The sequence below is a fragment of the Cavia porcellus genome, unplaced genomic scaffold (assembly GCF_034190915.1).
Source record: "Cavia porcellus strain 051 isolate PalLab524CR breed Dunkin Hartley unplaced genomic scaffold, mCavPor4.1 scaffold_5, whole genome shotgun sequence".
Taxonomy (NCBI): Eukaryota; Metazoa; Chordata; class Mammalia; order Rodentia; family Caviidae; genus Cavia; species Cavia porcellus.
Genome location: NW_026947488.1, coordinates 36465399 through 36484437, shown reverse-complemented (window position 1 = coordinate 36484437; position 19039 = coordinate 36465399). Strand labels below are relative to the sequence as shown.

General features: G+C 47.2%; 1 protein-coding gene across 7 annotated transcripts; it reads left to right on the top strand.

Moving 5' to 3' along the window:
* The first annotated feature begins 2706 nt into the window (after window positions 1–2706).
* Znf133 (zinc finger protein 133) lies at window positions 2707–18747 on the top strand. 7 transcript variants are annotated; one of them, XM_063248638.1, is made up of 5 exons: window positions 2707–3308; window positions 4373–4548; window positions 13684–13810; window positions 14440–14500; window positions 16858–18747. In XM_063248638.1, exons 4-5 carry the CDS (start codon window positions 14458–14460, stop codon window positions 18612–18614), a joined length of 1800 nt encoding a protein of 599 aa, XP_063104708.1. In that variant the 5' UTR covers window positions 2707–3308; window positions 4373–4548; window positions 13684–13810; window positions 14440–14457; the 3' UTR covers window positions 18615–18747. The 7 variants fall into 7 exon arrangements, with proteins under 7 accessions (XP_063104708.1, XP_023415862.1, XP_013015402.1 ...); XM_023560094.2 differs by having other exon boundaries at window positions 14405–14500; XM_013159948.3 differs by having other exon boundaries at window positions 2708–3225; window positions 14405–14500; window positions 16855–18747.
* The last annotated feature ends 292 nt before the right edge of the window (window positions 18748–19039 follow it).

Genomic DNA, 19039 nt, shown 5'->3' with positions numbered 1-19039 from the left:
TGGATATTCAACAACTAAGGCTTGGAAACCAAAGTTAAAAGTGAACTGGAGCCAGGTGTGGTGGCACATGCCTGTAATCCCAGAACTCAGGAGGCTGAAGCAGGACTATTGCAAGTTTGCTGCCAGCATGGCTTACTTAGTGAGTTCAAATCCAGCCTACACTACAAAGTAAGTCCCTGGTCTTTTAAAAAAGCAAAATGAAACAAAACAAAATAAAACACAAGTTAGTGAGGCTTACAAGGCAGCCTGTATTTTGGCCCTGGCTTTCCAAGGTCAACAAAGACCCAGGACCTGAAAGCTCTCTGCAGGATCATAAGACTTTGGTGAGTCACTCAACCCCTAAACAAGGGACTGTTGGACTCCAAAGAACAGGAGTCAACCAATACACAGTGCGCCAAAAAGGAACATCACCAAAGAGGAAAAGTCTTCCATGCTGTCACAGGAAGCCACAAGGTCAGCAAGATTGACCCATCCTGGTGGCTCACACTGACAGAGGCACCAACTGGCTCTGTACATGGCTCCAGAAGCAATGCCTGAAGAGACTTAACTCACCTTCCCAGACGGCAAGCGGTAAGCTTTGGTCGACCAGGTCTCTCTTTAACCTGGTTTTGGAGAACACTCAGTAGAAGAGTATAACCAAAGATACATAAAAGTAACAAATACAGGCTAAACATAAAAAGAGCTCTAATCACTGCCCTGCTAACAGTTTCTAGCTATACCTGTAGACAGGTCCAAGAGCCAGCTAGATATGAGTGCTATTTCAATCCCTTAAGGACAGCATCTGACAGGGCTTCCTCCCCATCTACCTTTCCATCCTAGCTCATGCTTTGGTCACACGTGTCTTCATCTCAAGGAAAAGTCTGTTTATTCTTGCCTACAGACTGCCAAACCTCAAGTGATCACACAGATGAAATCTATGATAATCTATGGTAAAGGTGTCAGACAAACCAAACTACTGGTGATGACTATAAGTTTCCATGTCTATGGTTCTTCAACAAAAAAAATTTTTGGTACCAGGAATGAAACTCAGGACCCCATGCTTGCCCAGCAGGCATTGTGCCACTGAACTACATCCCCATCCTCATCAAGAAATCTTCAGAGGAAGGGCTCCCTTCCTGGAGCTCCTAGATCAATCAGGGAGAAAGTTCCTTGGTCTCTGCATAGGTAGAGCCAATGCCCCTACTCAGTCAGAAGTAGCAATAGCAGATCGAACTTCTTCAACTCCCCTCAAAGATTTTTGGGTATCAGGACGCTCAAGAGAGAAGAGTATAGTTAGAAACAAAGGAGCTTGTCACTCTCCTCCCTTTGTTCAACTGTAAACACCATTCTACCCTAATGATTATCCAGGCTTCCATTCTCTTAAAACAGACAGGCTGTGCGAGATACTCCCCTTCTTTCCATTCAACCATAAGCCAAACGCCCCTCATGATTATCGAGGTTTAAACTTAGATGGCTGACATCAGGGAGAAAGACAGTGGGAGGCAGCTTGGCTCAGTGGTGTCCGACCCTGTAAATACCAGAAGCCTGAGCCATTGCATCCCTTCTCCTTTTGCCCTCAAATGCCTTACCTCCTTCAACCTCTTTTTTCCCTTCCCGTTTCTATTACCATCCTGTGATCTTCAACAATTGTGGCTACTTACTATATATGATGAGGTGTATGCTCCACAGTTTTTTCCTAGTCATACCCTAAAACCTGGATTGTTTTTGGCCCATTCAACTATAACACAAGCAGGCCAACACTGCCCCCCCCCCAAACCCTGAGATGTTCTAAAGGCTCTTAGCAACAATTTTATATCACCTATTATAAAGACATTAAATGAACAAATGGGGTGGAACTCCTTGCTGAAAAGCAGAAACTGAAAAAAAAAAAAAAAGGATTCTTTTTTTTAAAGATAGGGTCCCATTATGTAGTTCAGGTTGGCCTTAAACTCAGAGCAATGTTCCTCTCTCAGTCTTCCAAACGCTGGGATTACAGGTGTGCACCGCCATGTCCAACTCAAGTGGCAATTCTAGAGCTAAAAAATCTAATAAGTGAGATTTAAAAATTCACCAAGTTTGGCTATATTACCCGAGAAAAAAAATTCACCAAATACATTTAAAAGACTGAATTTACCAAATAAACTTGAATCAACAGAGATTAACAAATCTGACAAAAATATTGAAGAAAATGGGATAGAACCTCAAATGGGGCAATAGCAAATGGTCTAGTATGTACATACTCGGAGATCCAAAAGGAGTTGAGTGACTTGGTGAGCGAGTCATGGGTGGAGCATAGAAGGTTGTCAAGGAATGGGCTCCACGATACTGGGCAATCAGGGGCCAGAACTGAACTGAATCATGATGCAGGTTAAGTGAAGGGGAAAACATTTATCCTTCAAGAGCAAGTAATCTGACAACAGTCTCATCTCCCCCAGGATCTCCTAGCCACGCAGCCATATCCTTGGTCTTCCTGAAGAGGGATGAAGTGAATCCATGGAAGGTGGGTTCCCCAGGAGAAAAAGCCCCCTCAGGAATCAAGAACTGCTTTTCTTGAGCTCCCAAATCGTACTAGGATCCTGCACAAAAATCCTCGGAACCAGGCCAACAGGCGCGGCTAGAAGGTGTGGTTCAAATTTGAGGATTCTATCTCCAGAAAATGAAGCTAACCTATGACTTCTTAGCCAACATTTAGGGAACCCCAGAGGGCACTAGGTTTCAGAACGTAGTCTCAGTAATCTGGTGTACGCGGTGGAGACCCAGCGACCACCCCAATACAAAATTAAGCTAGAGGCCACAGAGGCAGGCTGCCCTTGGAAGCCAAAAGAGGCGCCCCTGACACGTTATTTCCGCTCCCGCGGGGTGCACCAGACACCGGAAGTATAAGTCACTGCAGGGGTCACCAGGGAATATGGTCTTGGAAGAAAAGGCGTTGAGAGCGAGGGTCACGGCAGAATGAGAAGCTTCACTTGGATGACGAACGCGATTTTAAGAGAAATCCGGGGATACGCAGCGGCGACTTTCCTGCAGACGTAGCCACGTTACCCAGCGCCTGGTCACTGCTGTTGGCCTGGGTCCGTTACCCAGAGACGGCGCCGAGCATCCTGGGAGATGCGGCACAAGGGTGGAGCATCCTGGGAGGTGTGGCCCTGTGCTGAGCATCCTGGGAGGTGTAGTCCCGGTGCCTTGTTGTACGCGATCTCCAACTGGTGGCTGGAGCGACCCCTTGCTTGTTCTTTGGTGGCGCTGGTGAGTGGAGCTTCAAGTCGGGAACCTTGCTACAGTCATGCTGTTTTCTGCTGGGAAAGGAAGGATCTGTGGCAAGAGCCCAGGTCGGTACGAGTGGGCGGGAGTGGAGTGCGGTGGAGACGCACCGGGGCGTCACTGGGCATGAGGTGATTAATTCTCAAATTACTTGCTCTTGAAGCATAAATGTTTTCAGGGTGTCGGCACACGTCTGGGGTGATCCTCAGCCGTGAAGGCGGGGGGTAGGTGGGTGCTAGGCTTAGGCTTCTGTCCCAGAGCTTTTGAGGGTGGGGACAGAGTTGGACTAAATTGAAATCGCGGTTTAGGGAGAGGGGCCGTTCCTGCTAAGTTTCCGGGCTTTTAGAGTACGATGTCCGTAGACGGTGGGTGGGACCATCCCTAGGGCCTGGCGTCCCAGGTCTTGTCGGCTGGGTGCTGGTCGTCTCACCCAGGCAGGGAGGGCAGGCGGAGCTTAGCGGAGCAAGCCTGGGCCCCATGGGTGCTCGGTGGCCGCCGTGGCGCGACCTTAGGGTCTCACTTTCTCTGGCTGCCTCTGGGTTCCCGCCCTTGGAGGAGGAAGTCTAGCTGTGGGGCCTACTCCCAAGATTTTTCAAGGCCCTGACGACAATCATTGACCACAAAAATCACAGGATTTTAAATGCCACTTTATTTAAATGCTTTATTATGGAGAAATTTCAAACAGCTAGAAGTAGCTAGAACTCCGCAGTTTTGTTACCTAGACTGAATGCTTAACCACCTCATGACAGAGACGGGTTTATCTCCCAAGTGGATACGTGGAGAATCCTTACAGCCTTCCAGTTTGGTCGCCACAGCCAGATTTCTACTGTCTGTCAGTTGATAGCTTTGTCATCCTGACCAGGAGACTGTTATCGTGCCTTAAGGTTCTCATGTATAAAACGATAGCTGCTTCTGCTTCATTGGGATGCGCTAAGGATGGAACGAGGTCAGTCTTGTCTGATGCCCGGCTCAGTCTCTGGTATCTACTCAGTGCCTGGTGGATCTTCCCTCTCATTTTTGGTAACAGGATGCAGAGCACCTCATGCCCAGTGATAGCAGCCTGTTGGGGCAGCCTGACCACATCCTAGCCTTAGGAAGCAGCCCACAATTTCTTCCTTCTGTTCTATGCCAGATTCATTCCCGATGCCTTTAAGAAAGAAGAGGCGCTGCCCTATTGGAGCTTGAGGACTTCTGGTTCCTTTCCTGAGCTTTTTCTTGTTCTTCTGCTTCCTGTGGGCCCTGAATGCCCAGGGTGGACTGCCTGCTGGGGAAGGGAGGCTTCCTGGGTTGTCAGCTGCCCAGCTGCAGGTGAGTGCAATTTACCTTTTGCATCTAAACTATGAGTTTTCCCAGTGTTGACATCATGTTTCCTGCAGTGTCCTGTCAGGGACCAGAGCCACAGCTGGTTCCTGTAGGAAAAGTGGCCCCTTTGGAGGGTGATATTTTCACAGGGAGTGTTCTTCAGGCATGCTGCCCCCGTGCATTATCCCTCTGTCCTGGGCCGGGCATTCCTGTCCTCGGCATTGCCTCAGACTGCTCATTCCCAGGGCACCTCAGGCGCTGTGATTATACCAGTTCACTTCCTGTGCTTTCTGTCACCCTCACAACTCTTCCTGCTTGAGCGGCTTGCTGCACATCCCAGCTATAGCATCTCACCTGCAGATTCTTTAGTGGGCATCTCTAACACATAAGGATGTAACAGCCAGGCTTGGGTGTTGTACATCTGTGACGCCAGCACTTGGGAGGTCGAGGCAGGAAGATTACCGTGAGTTTGAGGCCAGCCTGGGCTACATAGTGAGTTCAAGGCAGCCTGAACTACATGGTAAGAGCCTGTTTCAAAACTGAAACACAAACAAAAAACAAAACCAGAAAGGATATATGTACATATCTACAATTTTACTACAGCAAATACATAGTTTAAACAGAGGCACAATTTCAGTGTTACACCTAACAAAATTATTTGCTCATTAATATTATTTAATATGCTTGAAATTTTAGTTTTTATCAATTAAAAAAAATATCTTTTTAACCCCAGTTAGAAAGAACAACCCTGGTCAGAAGCAGGGGAGAGGGAAGTATCTGGAACTCTGTGATGGTCTCCCATCCCTGCCTCTCTGCTGTCTTGCTCACAGCTGTAGCTCCTGCCTTGAGTTTTCCTTGTTCTTTCCTGACTCTCTTTCTGTTTGATTGGCTCTTGGCCCTTCCACCTGTGTATACTCTGCGACTCCTTCTTCCCTTTGTCTCTTCCCCTTCTGCCTTATCCTGACCTCCTTGCCCTTCCTTCCACTAAAGCTAAACTTGACAGAATCATGTATATTTGCTGTTAACGAGGTCTCAGTTCTACCTGCCAGGGAAATAGTCCTCGTGATGATCACCTGTATTCTCCCTGTGACTAACTGCCACAGTTCTCAGCAGTGTTTTATGGAGTTGCTTACTTTCTCTTTAATATCCCTCACGTAGTTGCTCTGGGCTTCCGGGTTTTTAGTTGTCTCCCTACCTCTTATGTCCTTTTTTGCTGGCTTTTCCTCTCTCCTGTGCCTCGTATGGCCTTCTCAAGTTTTTAGACTTCTGCTCTCTGGCTATATTCATGATCCAAGTGCTGACTCATATATGAATGGTAGGGTTGACTCTCAAGGCTGCAGGCACCAGCTCTCTGCCTTCAGCTGCACATGCAGGTCACTTGCTGTGCACCCCACATTTCTGCCTAGACATCTCACAGGCATCCCAGACTTTCTGCACCTAGTGGGGCACAGATAATTCTTTCAAGGGAAGCAGAGACCTGGTGACTTCCTCCTTCAGATTGTGTACCCTCGGAGTCAACCTTTCTTGTACACCTTGGCTGTCTCCGACCCTGCTGCCTCCATAGTGCTCCAGGCCACCGTCCCTCCTGGGTTGTAGCCCTCAATGGGAGTCACTTGGGGACTCACTTTGGTTGCATCATGTGAGGTGGCTCCTCTCATGCATCCGAGTAGGCTGGCTGGAAGGCAGGGGGAGAGCGATGCTGACTTGCTGTCTCTTATGCACGCTGTGAACTTTGTACATCGTAGTCTTAATATGTGGTACATGTTACCTGTCCCAGCCACTGGGGACAGCATACTCAAGGCCAATCTGAAGAAGCTCCTAAGCCAGAATAATTTTTTTGCTTGGTGTTTTGACACACACTTGTGTTAGGCTGGCCTTGAACTCACTGTGTTTCTGTGTTCCTGAGTATTTTATTTATAATTTTGCTTTAATATTTGTAAAGGATAATTGATGTATAATTGTCTTGTTTTGAACAGTCATCAAGGGTAAGCCCTGGTCTTTTCCTACACTGTTTTGTGGCTCTACCCTTCTATAGACCCACTGTAACAGACAGTAGTTTAGCTACGATTGTGAACAATCTGATGGAGGTCAGCGTGTTTCAGTCTAATGATCATCTTGTAGAGGATGGTGTGGACGAGGGAGTCAGCATTTGTAATCTCATACACCTTTCATATAGTGGTTCTGGTTATCTGTTTTTAAAATGTTTTCTTAGATTACACCGTTTGTTTGTTTGAGACAGGGTCTCACTATGAAGTTCAAACTGGCCTTGAACTCACAGCAATCCTGCCTCAGCCTCCAAGTGCTGGGATTGCAAGCGTGTACCACTACACCCAGTTCAGATTATACTTTTAAATATTTGTTTTGTTTCATTGTTTATGTTTTCAGAGATAGTAATTATGAGAATGTACACCTGCTATTCCAACCTCTTTCTGGACCTTTTTACTTCTTTTTTTCTTCTTTATTCACTTTTTTATTGTTATTCTCTGGCTCTCCAGTTCCCATAATGGTTTCATTTCATTTCCTTGGATGTCTTAGAATTTAGTTTTAGAAGCAGACTTGAGCAGGAATCAGTGAGCCTGGAGACAGAGTAGCTCAAATGAGGTGTGAGAAACAGAGACAAAGGCTAAGGGAACAGCATGGAGCATTAGGGATCTGCAGCAGACTACCAAGTGGACTGGCTGTGGCAAACAGAGGAGGAGGAGGCAGGGTCATCTAAAGAAATAATGGCCAGAGTGCCCCAGATTTGATGAAAGACACGAATACAAACATTCAAGAAGTACAAGTAGGAAAAAGCTACCCAAGATACATTAGAATCAAAATATCAAGCACCAGAGACATTCAAGAGAATTTTGAAAGCAGCAAGAAAAAGCAGCCCCATGTCCAGGGCCTCCTCCTGGGGCTGTTAGCAGGTGTCTCATTAGAATTTGAGAGGGGAAAGCACTGAGTTGATACATTCAGAGTGCTAACAGAAAAAACAATGCCGTCAAAACAGAACCTTATATCTGGCAAAACTGAAGGAAAAATACAGCCATTCTCAAACAATCAAACACTGATGGAACTTCCTCCTGTAGACCTGGCCCTGCTTGAAATTCTGACAAGTCTTTCAGGCTGAGATGAAAGGACACCAGTTAGTCGAAGCCATATAAAGAAAATTGTCTGTTAAAGATCAATATATAGATGGCAGTATGAGCCAGGATTATTGTAACTTTGTTTACTGCGTGCCTCAGGGGACTACTGTATTAAAAAACACATACACACAACAGTAATCAGTTTTTGGTTTTGACCCCACAGTTCAGAAAGATGTGACATCGGTAAGTGACTGGAGATGAAGAAAGAGTTGTAGAGAAACAGTTTTTGAATGCTGTATAGAGTGCAGCTGATAAATTCAGCAGGCTTTGAACTTTAGGATGTTAAATGTAGTCCTTGTGATAACCAGAAAGGCAGCCATAAAATAATAGAAAAGGAAATAAGAAAGGAATTTAAAAGTTGTGCTAAAAAAAGAAAATCAAGTAAAGAGTAGCAGACCCAGAAATACAGAAAATGAAAGAAAAAATGCTGCAAGATCTGGTTGCAGTGGCACACACCTATAATCCCAGCACTCAGGAAGCTGAGGCAGGAGGATTGTTGTGAGTTCAAGGCCAGCCTGTGCTACACAGTGAAACTCTGTCTCAAAAAGAGCAAGATAAAAATAAAAAGCTACAAGACACATAAAAAACAAGCAAAATGCAGGAACAAATTCCTGCTCATCAGTGATTTATATGTGAATTGATTAAACTTCAATTAAAAGACAGAGTTTGGTATAGTAGATTAAAAAAACAGAAACATGATGCAGTAATATACTGTCTACGAAAGATTTAACACTAGACACAAAGTTTGAAAGAATAAAATGCTTAATATAAGTAATGACCAAAGAGAGTGACATGGCTATATAATGCAAGAAAAAAACAAACTTTACTACTTCAAAAAAGCGTGTGAGACTGCCTGGCAAGCACAAGGTCATGAGTTCGATCCCCAGTATAAAAAAAAAGTGTAAGAGAAATGATGTACTAAAAAAGACTGAATACAGCAAGAAGACATAAAAGGTATACACACCATGATAACAGACCTGCCACGTGTATGAGGCAACACTGACAGAACCGAAGAGGTAAACAGTGCTACAGTAATAGTTGCAGGTTTCAGTATCCTACTCCATAATGGACAGAACAAGACAACGTAAAGAGTTAAGAACCTGGACAACACAGTAAGCCACCTAGATCCAATAGAACATTCTACCAGCAGAACCAAGACACACATTCAAGTACACATGGGACATCTGCCAGGGTAAAGTATGTGTTAGGTGACAAATTAAGCACCAGGGGTATTAGAGTGTTAAACGTAGATCTTGTGGTAAAGAAAATAGCCATAGAAATAGACAAGGAAATAAGAAGGAAATTTAAAAGTTGTATAAAAAGTCAATGAAGGGGCTGGGGATTTAGCTCAGCTGCATAAGTGCCTGCCTTGCAAGCAGGCAGTCGTTAGTTCGATCCCCGGTACCAATAAAAAAGAAAAAAAAAGACAAAAAAAAAAAAAAAAAAGTCAATGAAGACAAGAGGAAAAAATCATGCAGGAAATTAAAGACAATAAATCCAGACAGATAGCATAGAAAGTATCAACTACAAAATGAAGTCAGAAACCAGGATCAAAGGAAAACTGAAAATTTCACAAGTATGTGTAAGTTAAATAGTGTACTTTTAGCTAATAGGTAAAAAAAGAAACTACAAAGAAAATTAGGAACAAGGAAAACAAAACCAGAAAATACTAAAGTTTATGGTATGTGGTAAAAGTGTTTAGGGGGACATGTTTAGCTGAAGTACTTACATTAAAAAAGAAAAATCTGCTGGGCGTGGTACCACACATCTATAATGCCAGCACTTGGGAAGCTGAAGCAGGGAGATCACCACAAGTTTGAGGCTGCTCTCAGCTATATAGTAGGTTCAAGGCCTGCCTGGACTACATAGTGAGACCCTGTCTTGGAAAAACAGGACAAAACAAAAATCTCCAGAAAGCAACCTTCTTCTAAGGTTTCCCAAAATTCATAAACCTTCAGCTTGATTGACTAAGGAAACTCAGATTACTAAAATCAGAAACAAAAGTGAGGAAATAACTACTGCATCTACTGAAACAAACAAACTTATAAGAGTAGTGTGAATTAAACACCAACAAAATGGGTGACCGAGAAGAATTAGATGAATTCCTAGACACAACTCATCAAGACTGAATCATGAAGAAGTAGAAATTCTGGGTAATTCTAGGACATGTTTGAATTGGTAACTAGGACTCTCTAGACAAAGAAAAGCGCTTTACTGGTGGCTTTACTGTGAATCCTATCAGATATTTAACAAAGAATTAACACCAGTCTTCAAACTTTTCTAAGAACATTGAAGAGGGAGCCCTGCTTAGCACATTCTAGGAGGCCAGCATTACTCTGTCAACACAGACAGGGACACCACAAACATGAACAGTTGATGAAAGAAAAAAAAGCCAAAATACTAACCAAGTTCAACAGCACAGGAAAAAAATTGTATACCATGACAAAGTAGGATTTATTTCTGGAATGCAAGGATATTAATTCACCATAAGAATGTCAAAGGTAATACATTAACAGATGATATAAAAACACTGATGATCATCTTACTTGATATAGAAAAGCATTTGAAAGAATTCAACTTCCAATGAAAAATACTCACCAGACTAGGAATAGAAGGAAACTAAACAGAGTAGAGATCACGTATGAAAATCTCACAGCTAAAATACTCTAACATAAAAGACGGAAAACTCTAAAATCAGGAACAGAGTAATGATGTCCATTTTTGCAACTTACAATCAATAGAGAATTGGAAGTTCTAATCAGAGAAAGTAGGTGAGGAAAGTGGGGAAAAGACACTGAATTGAAAAAAATAGGGCTGGGGATTTAGCTCAGTGGCATAAGTGCCTGCCTGGCAAGCACAAGGTCATGAGTTCAATCCCCAGTACCGGGGGGGGGGATCTGTTTGCAGATATGACCTTGTACATCAAAAACCATAAAGATCACATGTGTACACACAAACAGGTATGAAATGTAGACCTACCAGAATATGTAATAGCAAAACTTAAAAATCACTTCTGTCTCTGAACACTAACAAATAATCCTCAAAAGAAATAAGAAAAATATTCCATTTTAGGATCAAAAGAAGAAAATAGGAGTTGACCAAGGAGATGAAAGGCTTATAAAGTACACAACACTGCTGACAGAAACTAAACAAATGAAAAGACATAACATGTTTTTAGATTGCTTGTGAAGGTCAAAATGGCATTACTACCAAGGCTAAATACAGATTCAGTGTACTCTACACCACAGTCCACTCCTGTTTTGTAGAAACAGAAAAATTCATCCCAAAGTTCATATGGAATGTCAAGGAACTTTAAATATTTTAATTATGAAAAAGAACAAAGTTGAAGGACTCACAGTTCCTGATTTCAAAATTGCTGTAAAGCAAGAATAATTCAAGATTTGGTGCTGGTGTAAAGAGAAACTTACTAGACCAGTAGCACAGGACAAGCCCTTGCTTATATAGGCAAAAAAGAATTAGCAGGAGGACCAAGCGTGGGAAAGAATGTATTCAACAAACTGAGGGAATGACGGTAGAAATCTGCCTAAAACCATCAGTAAAAATTAACTGACTGTACTTGGTGATTTCCTGAAAATGACATCAAAACAACGAGCAACAAAAGAAAATATAAATTGGACTTCATCAACATTTAAGACTTTGGCCAGGCATGGTGGCACATGGCTATAATTCCAGCACTCAGGAGACCGAGGTAGGAGGAGCACCACAAGTTTGAGGCCAACCTGAACTACATAGTGACACCCTGTCTTAAAAAAAATTTAAGCCTTTTGTTTGTCAAAGGAAAAGAATATATTTGCAGGTCATATGTGATGAAGGATTACTATCCCGAGTATATAAAATGCCTATAAACAACAAAAAAAGAACACCCCAGATTTAAAAATGGACAATAGTGTGAATAGCCTTTTTTGAAGATAAGGTACACAGATGGCCAGTAGGTCAGTCTGTTTTCCATCACTGTACTGAAATACCTGAGATAAGTTACAAAGAAAAAAGGTTCACTGCTAGTTTTAGAGTTTTCTGTCTGACTAGTTGGTCCCATTGGTTTGCATGTGTCTAAGACACTACCACATAGCAGAGCAAAACTGCTTATATTATGAGCCAGGGACAAAGAGAAAGTCTGGAGTCCTGCAGTCCTCTCTGGGGGACATACCCCAGTGACCTACAGACTTCCCATTAGCCCGACTGCTGTATGTTCCACTGCCTCCCGATACTACCTGGAGACCTCAGTCAACATCCAGCCAGTGGCATACTGTAGGCACATGAAAAGATCCAAAGATCCTCGGTGTCATTATCATTAGAGAAATGGAAATGGTGAAGCATAGAGAAATGGAAAGCAGTCCGTGTTGGGGAGGATGTAGAGAGGGAAGAACCCTTGTACCCTGCCAGTGGAAATGATATGGAAAACAGGATCACAGGATGAGAAAAACCAAACCTCGAATGGCCATTCCTGGATATACAGTGTACTCCTAAGAACTGAAAGTAAAAACTCAATGTTTATACACCAGTGTATGTGGCAGAACTATTCACAGTGGCCACAAAACATGCCCATTGATAAAGAATAGATAAGCAAAATAAATACACACACAGTGAACTACTGCTCAGTGTATGCTTCTGCATGGAGGAATCCTAGAGTGACAACTGTAAGGGAAATAAGCCAAACAAAGGGACATGCCTTCTGTGGCTCCAGTTATTTTAATCACTTAGAGCCAACCATACAGAGATGAAAGCAAGGTGACTGCCACCAGAGCTGGGGGAAGGGGAGGATGGGAGTTGGGGTTATTGTCTGAGGTCCCAGGCCTTCAATGGGGAAATGCAGAAGATGCATTGGTGATGGTCACTGCAACCCCATGAGTGCACTTATCTTCTGGAACTGTAGGCTTTGAAAGGGTAATAGAGGGGGCTGGGGACTTAGCTCAGTGGCATAAGCACCTGCCTTGTAAGCAGGCAGTCGTGAGTTCGATCCCCGGTACCGATAAAAATGAAAAAGACAAAAAAAAAAAGAAAGGGTAACAGAGTAAACTTGCGTTCTGTGTATTTTGGCCACAGTAAAAAATAATACCCTTGTAGAGGCTGCTCCTCCTGTCACAATTCAGCCAGTACCTGGGCTCTGTCCCTCGAGGTTCCTCCCACAGTGGCCACATGCTTTGCTTGCTGGACCCTCGTCTCTGCTCCCCACTATCTCACCCAGGGTCTCCCCGCTTTCCTCTTCCCTCTGTTCCCCCTTTCTCTTAGGCCATGCTCCCAGGCCTAAGGGTTAGGTAGCCCCGTCCCAGGGTGCCCTCCACTCTGAAATGGTGCGAAGGTGATGAAAGGGTTAACACCAGGCAGGGGGAAGAGAATGGGTACAGATGTGTTTCCAGGTTAAATGGCCCAGCTCCCTGTGAGCATCCAGCACATGACAGGAAGTTCAGTGTGCCACCCACCTCGCGTGAGTGGGAAACCTGAGGCACTTGTTGGTGGCAGGGGTGGTCTTGAGATACTCAAGAGCTTCCCTGTACCCCACCTGTCCCTGCCCAAACCAAGAAGGCTGTGGCTATTGGATTTGGAGAGGGATTGGCAGCGTTTACCTTGTATGTGTGGCATAGTGAGAACTTCATGGCCCAAATGCTTTGCTCCTGTTGATTAGGTCAGGCCATTGGTGGGGACCCAGGACATGGGAGCCGCAGCTGGCTCTTTATTAGTGTTGAAAGCTCTAGAAGGTTTGCCATCGCTGGGTTAGGCTATTTGATCTAAATTCATAAATTCAGAACATCCGTTAGGCTTAATTGTTTTCTTTTTTCTGTGTGTTTAGCTCTTCTGCCTGGATGTAAAGTTCCTGAAACTTCAGGGCTCTTTTTGTGTGAATACCCGAGCAGCCCAGCCAGACTTTGAATGCCACTGGCCAGGTGTAGATGGGGAATCTATGGTATCACACTCCAGAGCAGATGCAGAGAGGTTCCCGGGGCCTGGCAACCAGGCTGGCTCCCTGGTGAATGCACAGTGTCTTGTGTTCCAGGCACACATGGCGTTCAGGGATGTGGCTGTGGACTTCTCCCAGGAGGAGTGGAGCCTGCTGAGTCCTGCCCAGCGGAGGCTGTACAGGGAGGTGATGCTGGAGACCTACAGCCACCTGGTGTCTCTGGGTAATGGAGCCCACGCTGCTGGGAAGTTTGGGCTGTGTGGACTGTCGTCTTGCTTTCTGACTTGGGCCCTGGGTTGGACCAAAAAGCAAAGGTGTTTTGTTGTTTCCCTAGAAAGGTCTGAATATGGAGAGTTGAAAATGGGTAGGTGTGTGCATGGGTGTGCATGTGTGAGTATGTGTGTGTTTGTGTGAGAGAGACACCTTCAATTTCTAGTTTTTCTAGGCTTTCTTCCTAGCTGGGGGTTCTCTTCCTGGATTAACTTTTTTAGCTGGCAGAGGTGGTTCCCCCAGCACAGACATGCCGGGTTCACTTGGTAGAGCTTACCTGCCCCCAGCACAGGTCCCTGTTGTACCTTTGGCATGTCCTTATTCAGTGGGCCCATGACCCCAGAGCCTAATTTTTGCTTTGTTTTCTTTGTTTTATTGAGACAGAGTCTTGCTAGGTGGTTGAGGCTGGCCTTGAACTCACTGTGTGGCCCAGGCTGGCCTCACAATCCTCCTGCCTCAGCCTCTCAGTAGCTGGGATTACAGGTGTTCATCACCGCACCTGGCCTCCAGGGCCTGTATTTACCTTGTTTATTTCTCACATGAGCAGGAATTCCATTTTCTAAACCAAAACTCATCACACAGCTGGAGCAGGGTCAAGAGATGTGGCAAGAGAAGAGAAAATGTCCACCAGCCATCTGTCCAGGTGAGTGGGGTGCAGGAAGGGAGGCCACTCCAGACTCCTGGGTTGGTGTAGCCCCTTCTTGGCTGGCATCTTCAGTCACAGGAGGGCTCCCTGGTGTCTCCTGACTTCTTCCTCCAGCCTTTTGTCCTCCCTCATTTATGGGTTTCTTTCTCTTGTCTTTATTAAAAAGATAAACAAGAATATAACAAGCTATAGCTAGGGAGGGAAGGTAAAACCCGTCGAGGAAGAAACACTGAAAGGCCATCTGAGAGCCTGCAGTGGAGTTCAGAGTGCAGACCCGCTGTTAGGGTTCCTGATGCAGGTGGGAGCTTGAGGGCCTCTCGGTCCATCTCCTGTGTAACCTGCTGGTCGGACTTCTCATTTCGAGTTCTAGCTGAAGTGAAACAGAGTTCCTTCAGAAACCAGCCCATTGAAGTCACCACGAGTTTGACTTTTATTTTCTGTCACTTACTTTTGTTGCAGGGGTTGAACCCAGAGCCTTGTGTGTGCTAAGCAGGTGCTATAACACTGACCTGCACCTTCTGTCCTCAGTTTTTAATTTGAATTTGGACTCCTGAGTTTCTAAATTCTATTTTATTTTTAATTTTTTGGTACTGAGGATCAAACTCAGGACTTTGCGCTTGTTAGGCAGGTGCTTTGCCACTGAGATAAATCCATGGCCCTGAATTTTAAATTCAATTATTAGCCTTTAAGCCTGTCAGTATGGGATTACCTGTAGATTTAAAATAGTTTATGAACTGCTGGGCATGGTGGCACATACCTGTAACCCCAGCACTCAGGAGGCTGAGGCAGGACAGTTGTGAATTCAAAGCCAGTCTGAACTGCATACCGAGACCTTGTCTGAGAGAATAAATAATAGTTTATAAATGAATTAATTAAATTTGGTAATATTTTGTGTTCAGTTTTTCAGACTAGTCCTAGAGTATACACATACAGTGTTTTACAACTGTCTGAAAAGACTGACCTATGGAAAATTGAAATTTTGCTTTCCTGTTCCTCCATATCAATGTTGACATTTCTCCTAAGGGCCCACAGTGATTCTGAGTTCTGCTTCCTGCAGATAAAAGCCGGCCGCTCACTATATGGGCATAGAAGTTAGTATCCGTACTGGAGGCCTTGGTTCCCACATGGTGGGTGCGGGTTATTTCCCTTTTCAAAGTCACTGTCCCCAGAACAGAGATACAGGAGTGCCTTTGAGATGCATGAGCAGACCCAGGGTGTTAGCAGCACTCCCTTCTGTTGGGTCCAGAGGGAAACAGCCTGAAGATGGCCTCAGAAAACACTCAGGGAAGAGGATGGAATCCCAGGTCAGCTCTCAGTGCTGGAACCTCAGGCAGTTTGGATTAGGGAATAAACTTATGAAGAATAAGACAGCAGCCAGGGTTGAGTCTCTGCTGAGAGAGGGAGTCGCTGGGCCAGAGCCCTGAACAGCCATGGGCACCGCTCCCAGGGCAGGGAGGGACGGTGGCAGGTGGCAGACTGGACCTGAGGTTCCACAGATGACTGGCGGTCCTCAGGTGGAGTGTTTAGAAGGGAATAATTTTGGAACACAGATGGCTACCCAGCTCTAATAAGTTCATCATTCATTGGTCTAGAAAAGAATAGGGAGATACAATAAGAGTGATCCTAGTTTCTCAGTCTCTTCTTCTTTACCCCCTTTTCTTTCTCTCTCCTCTCTATCTCACTGTCTGTCTATCTTTGTCTCTCTCCTTACAGTGCTGGTTACTGAATCTGAGGCCTTGCACGTGCAGGCCAACTGTCCTACTTCTGAGCTACAATAATTGTGGATGTTAACAGCTTAGTAAGTGCAGGGGGCACCAGGAGGAAGCCTCTCTCTCTCTGAGACATGAGGGGCCGAGGCTATGTCGCCTTGTGCACTGTCACCCTCGCACACACATGTCACCTGAGAGCTGTGCCAGTGCATGTGTCTCACACCCTTTACCTGAGTGCTCATTATGCAGCTTCCTCAGGAAGGCCCTCCTATCGGCATGATTACTGTGAGCCTTCCTGACATGGGGAAATGGGTCGCGTGTCTGGATAGGTCTCAGTCTAAACAACAGCTGTGGATGTGGCTTCCGTTGGGGTGTGGTTGTGAGTTAGGATGGAACCAGAGTGGCGATTGTGCAGACCTTTGCATATTTGCACTCTGGAAGCTGCCTGTGATGTGCTGTAGCCTGTGGTGTGAAGTGCACAGCAGACAAGAGCTGGAGACATGTGCCAGAAGAGACGTCTTGGGCAGATCTCACCTAATGCTCAGGCTTTTGAAGCACAGGATGAGGCTCAGTCCTGTGTAGGCAGCATCACTGGGCTGCCCTCAGAGGCCTTCGTTCTGACTTGGGCTTTTCTCTCTGCAGCAGAAGCAAAGCCGGAACTTCAGCTGGGTCCTTTTGGTGGTCCGGATTTCTCGGCTCAGAGATTCCCAGTGCAGCATGTGCTGTGCGGCCAGCCTCCCTGGCTGCTGACCTGCTTGTGCGCAGGAAGTGCTGTCCTGCCAGGGGCTCTGGGCCCGGAGGATCCGGAGGAGCAGAAGAAGCAGCTGCCAGCCTTGGAGGGGCGCACCTGGAGTGCAGAGGCCAAGGGTAGCAACAACGAGGGCCCCAGGCCTGCCTTTGGGAAGATGCAGAGGATGACTCTGGGCATGTTCTCCAGGCCTCTGCAGGGCCAGCTGGGCAGAGACCTCTGCGGGGCGGAGGTAGAGGTGGAGGCTGGCACCGCTTTGCCAGGGCCACCTGAGCACGCAGACAAGTTGCTGACTGGCATCGAGGTCTTAGGGTTTGGGACAGTCAGCTGCAGTGAGTGCGGGCTGGGCTTCAGCAAGATGAGCAACTTGCTGAGCCATCAGCGTGTGCACGCAGGCGCCAAACCATACGTGTGCGGGACGTGTGGGAAGGGCTTCAGCCTGCGAAAGAGCCTGGCACGGCACCAGAAGGCGCACTCAGGAGAGAAGCCCATCGTGTGCAGCGAGTGTGGCCGGGGCTTCAACCGCAAGTCCACGCTGGTCATCCACGCACGCACGCACTCTGGGGAGAAGCCATATGCGTGCGGGGAGTGCGGGCGCGGCTTCAGCCAGAAGTCCAACCTCATCATCCACCAACGCACGCACTCGGGCGAGAAGCCCTACGTGTGCCGCGAGTGCGGCAAGGGCTTCAGCCAGAAGTCGGCTGTGGTGCGGCACCAGCGCACGCACCTTGAGGAGAAGACCATCGTGTGTGGCGACTGTGGCCTGGGCTTCAGCGACCGGTCCAACCTCGTCTCGCACCAGCGGACGCACTCGGGCGAGAAGCCGTACGCGTGCGCAGAGTGTGGCCGCTGTTTCCGGCAGAGGACCACGCTGGTCAACCACCAGCGCACGCACTCCAAGGAGAAGCCGTACGTGTGCGGGGTGTGTGGGCACGGCTTCAGCCAGAATTCCACGCTCATCTCGCACCGCAGGACGCACACGGGCGAAAAGCCCTACGTGTGCTCTGTGTGCGGTCGCGGCTTTAGCCTCAAGTCACACCTCAGCAGGCACCGCAGCACGCACTCCGGGGAGAAGCCCGTCGTGTGCGGGGAGTGCGGGCGTGGCTTCAGCCAGCAGTCCAACCTCGTGCGGCACCAGCGCACGCACTCTGGGGAGAAGCCCCTGGCCTGCGAGGAGTGCGGCCGTGGCTTCCGCCAGAAGTCCAACCTGGCGGCACACCGCAGGACGCACTCGGGGGAGAAGCCCTACGTGTGCCGCGAGTGCGGCCGCGGCTTCAGCCATCAGGCCGGGCTTGTCCGGCACCGGCGGAAGCACCTGAAGGAGCAGCCGTACTCGTGCCGGCTGTGCGGGCTGGGCTTCGGCAGTAAGGCTGCCCTCATCGTGCACAGGAGGGCGCACACGGAAGGGGAGGCGCGCATGCGCAGTGAGCGCAGCCAGGGTCCCCTCCGAAAGCCACGCCTGGCTCCACACCCGCGGGCGCACAAGGGGTCGCAGCCCTGTGTGTGCCCAGCCTGCGGGCGCGGCTTCAGGCGACGATCTCAGCTCAGTCGGCACCGGATGACGGGGTGTGGCCTCCGCAGGCCCCTGGCGCAGGCCGGCACTGAGGCCACTGGGCTTCGCTTTGAAAAGGAAGGTGGCGCGGGGCACCGCTAGTCAGTGTCTTTCCTGCCATGGCAGGGAGTGGGAACGACTGTTCTGTAAGTGGTTGGACACTGACTTGATTTCTTTCTTCCAGTTTTTCCCATGTTCTGTGGCCTTCTGTGCTAATAAAGCACTTCTTTCCAGATCTAAGCCTCGGCTGTGTACCTCACTCACGCGTCCCGGGACAGAAGGACGGGCACAGACACCGCAGGCTCCTGGTCCTTGGTTCGGCACAGGAATGGACAGCCTGGGCCTTTGTGTGCGGAAAATTGGGAGACAGTGGACAGAGACTGCAGTCAGAGGGAACACCCCTCCCCCCCAAGAAATGGTTCCCCCCTGCCCGGTTCCATGTTGGGCACCCCTTGCGTGTGGCCTGAGGCAGCCCCTGGCTTGCTTTTCCTTAGCCCTTCTGTTTCTCTGTGGTGGCCTTTTCTGGT

Excerpts from the sequence above, each read along its gene's own strand:
- Znf133 (XM_013159948.3), top strand. The coding sequence starts at position 13,690 with ATGGCGTTCAGGGATGTGGCTGTGGACTTCTCCCAGGAGGAGTGGAGC. Across the intron at positions 13,811-14,404 it reads CAGCCACCTGGTGTCTCTGG|GAATTCCATTTTCTAAACCA; the intron begins GTAATGGAGCCC and ends TCACATGAGCAG. Across the intron at positions 14,501-16,854 it reads TCCACCAGCCATCTGTCCAG|CAGAAGCAAAGCCGGAACTT; the intron begins GTGAGTGGGGTG and ends TTCTCTCTGCAG.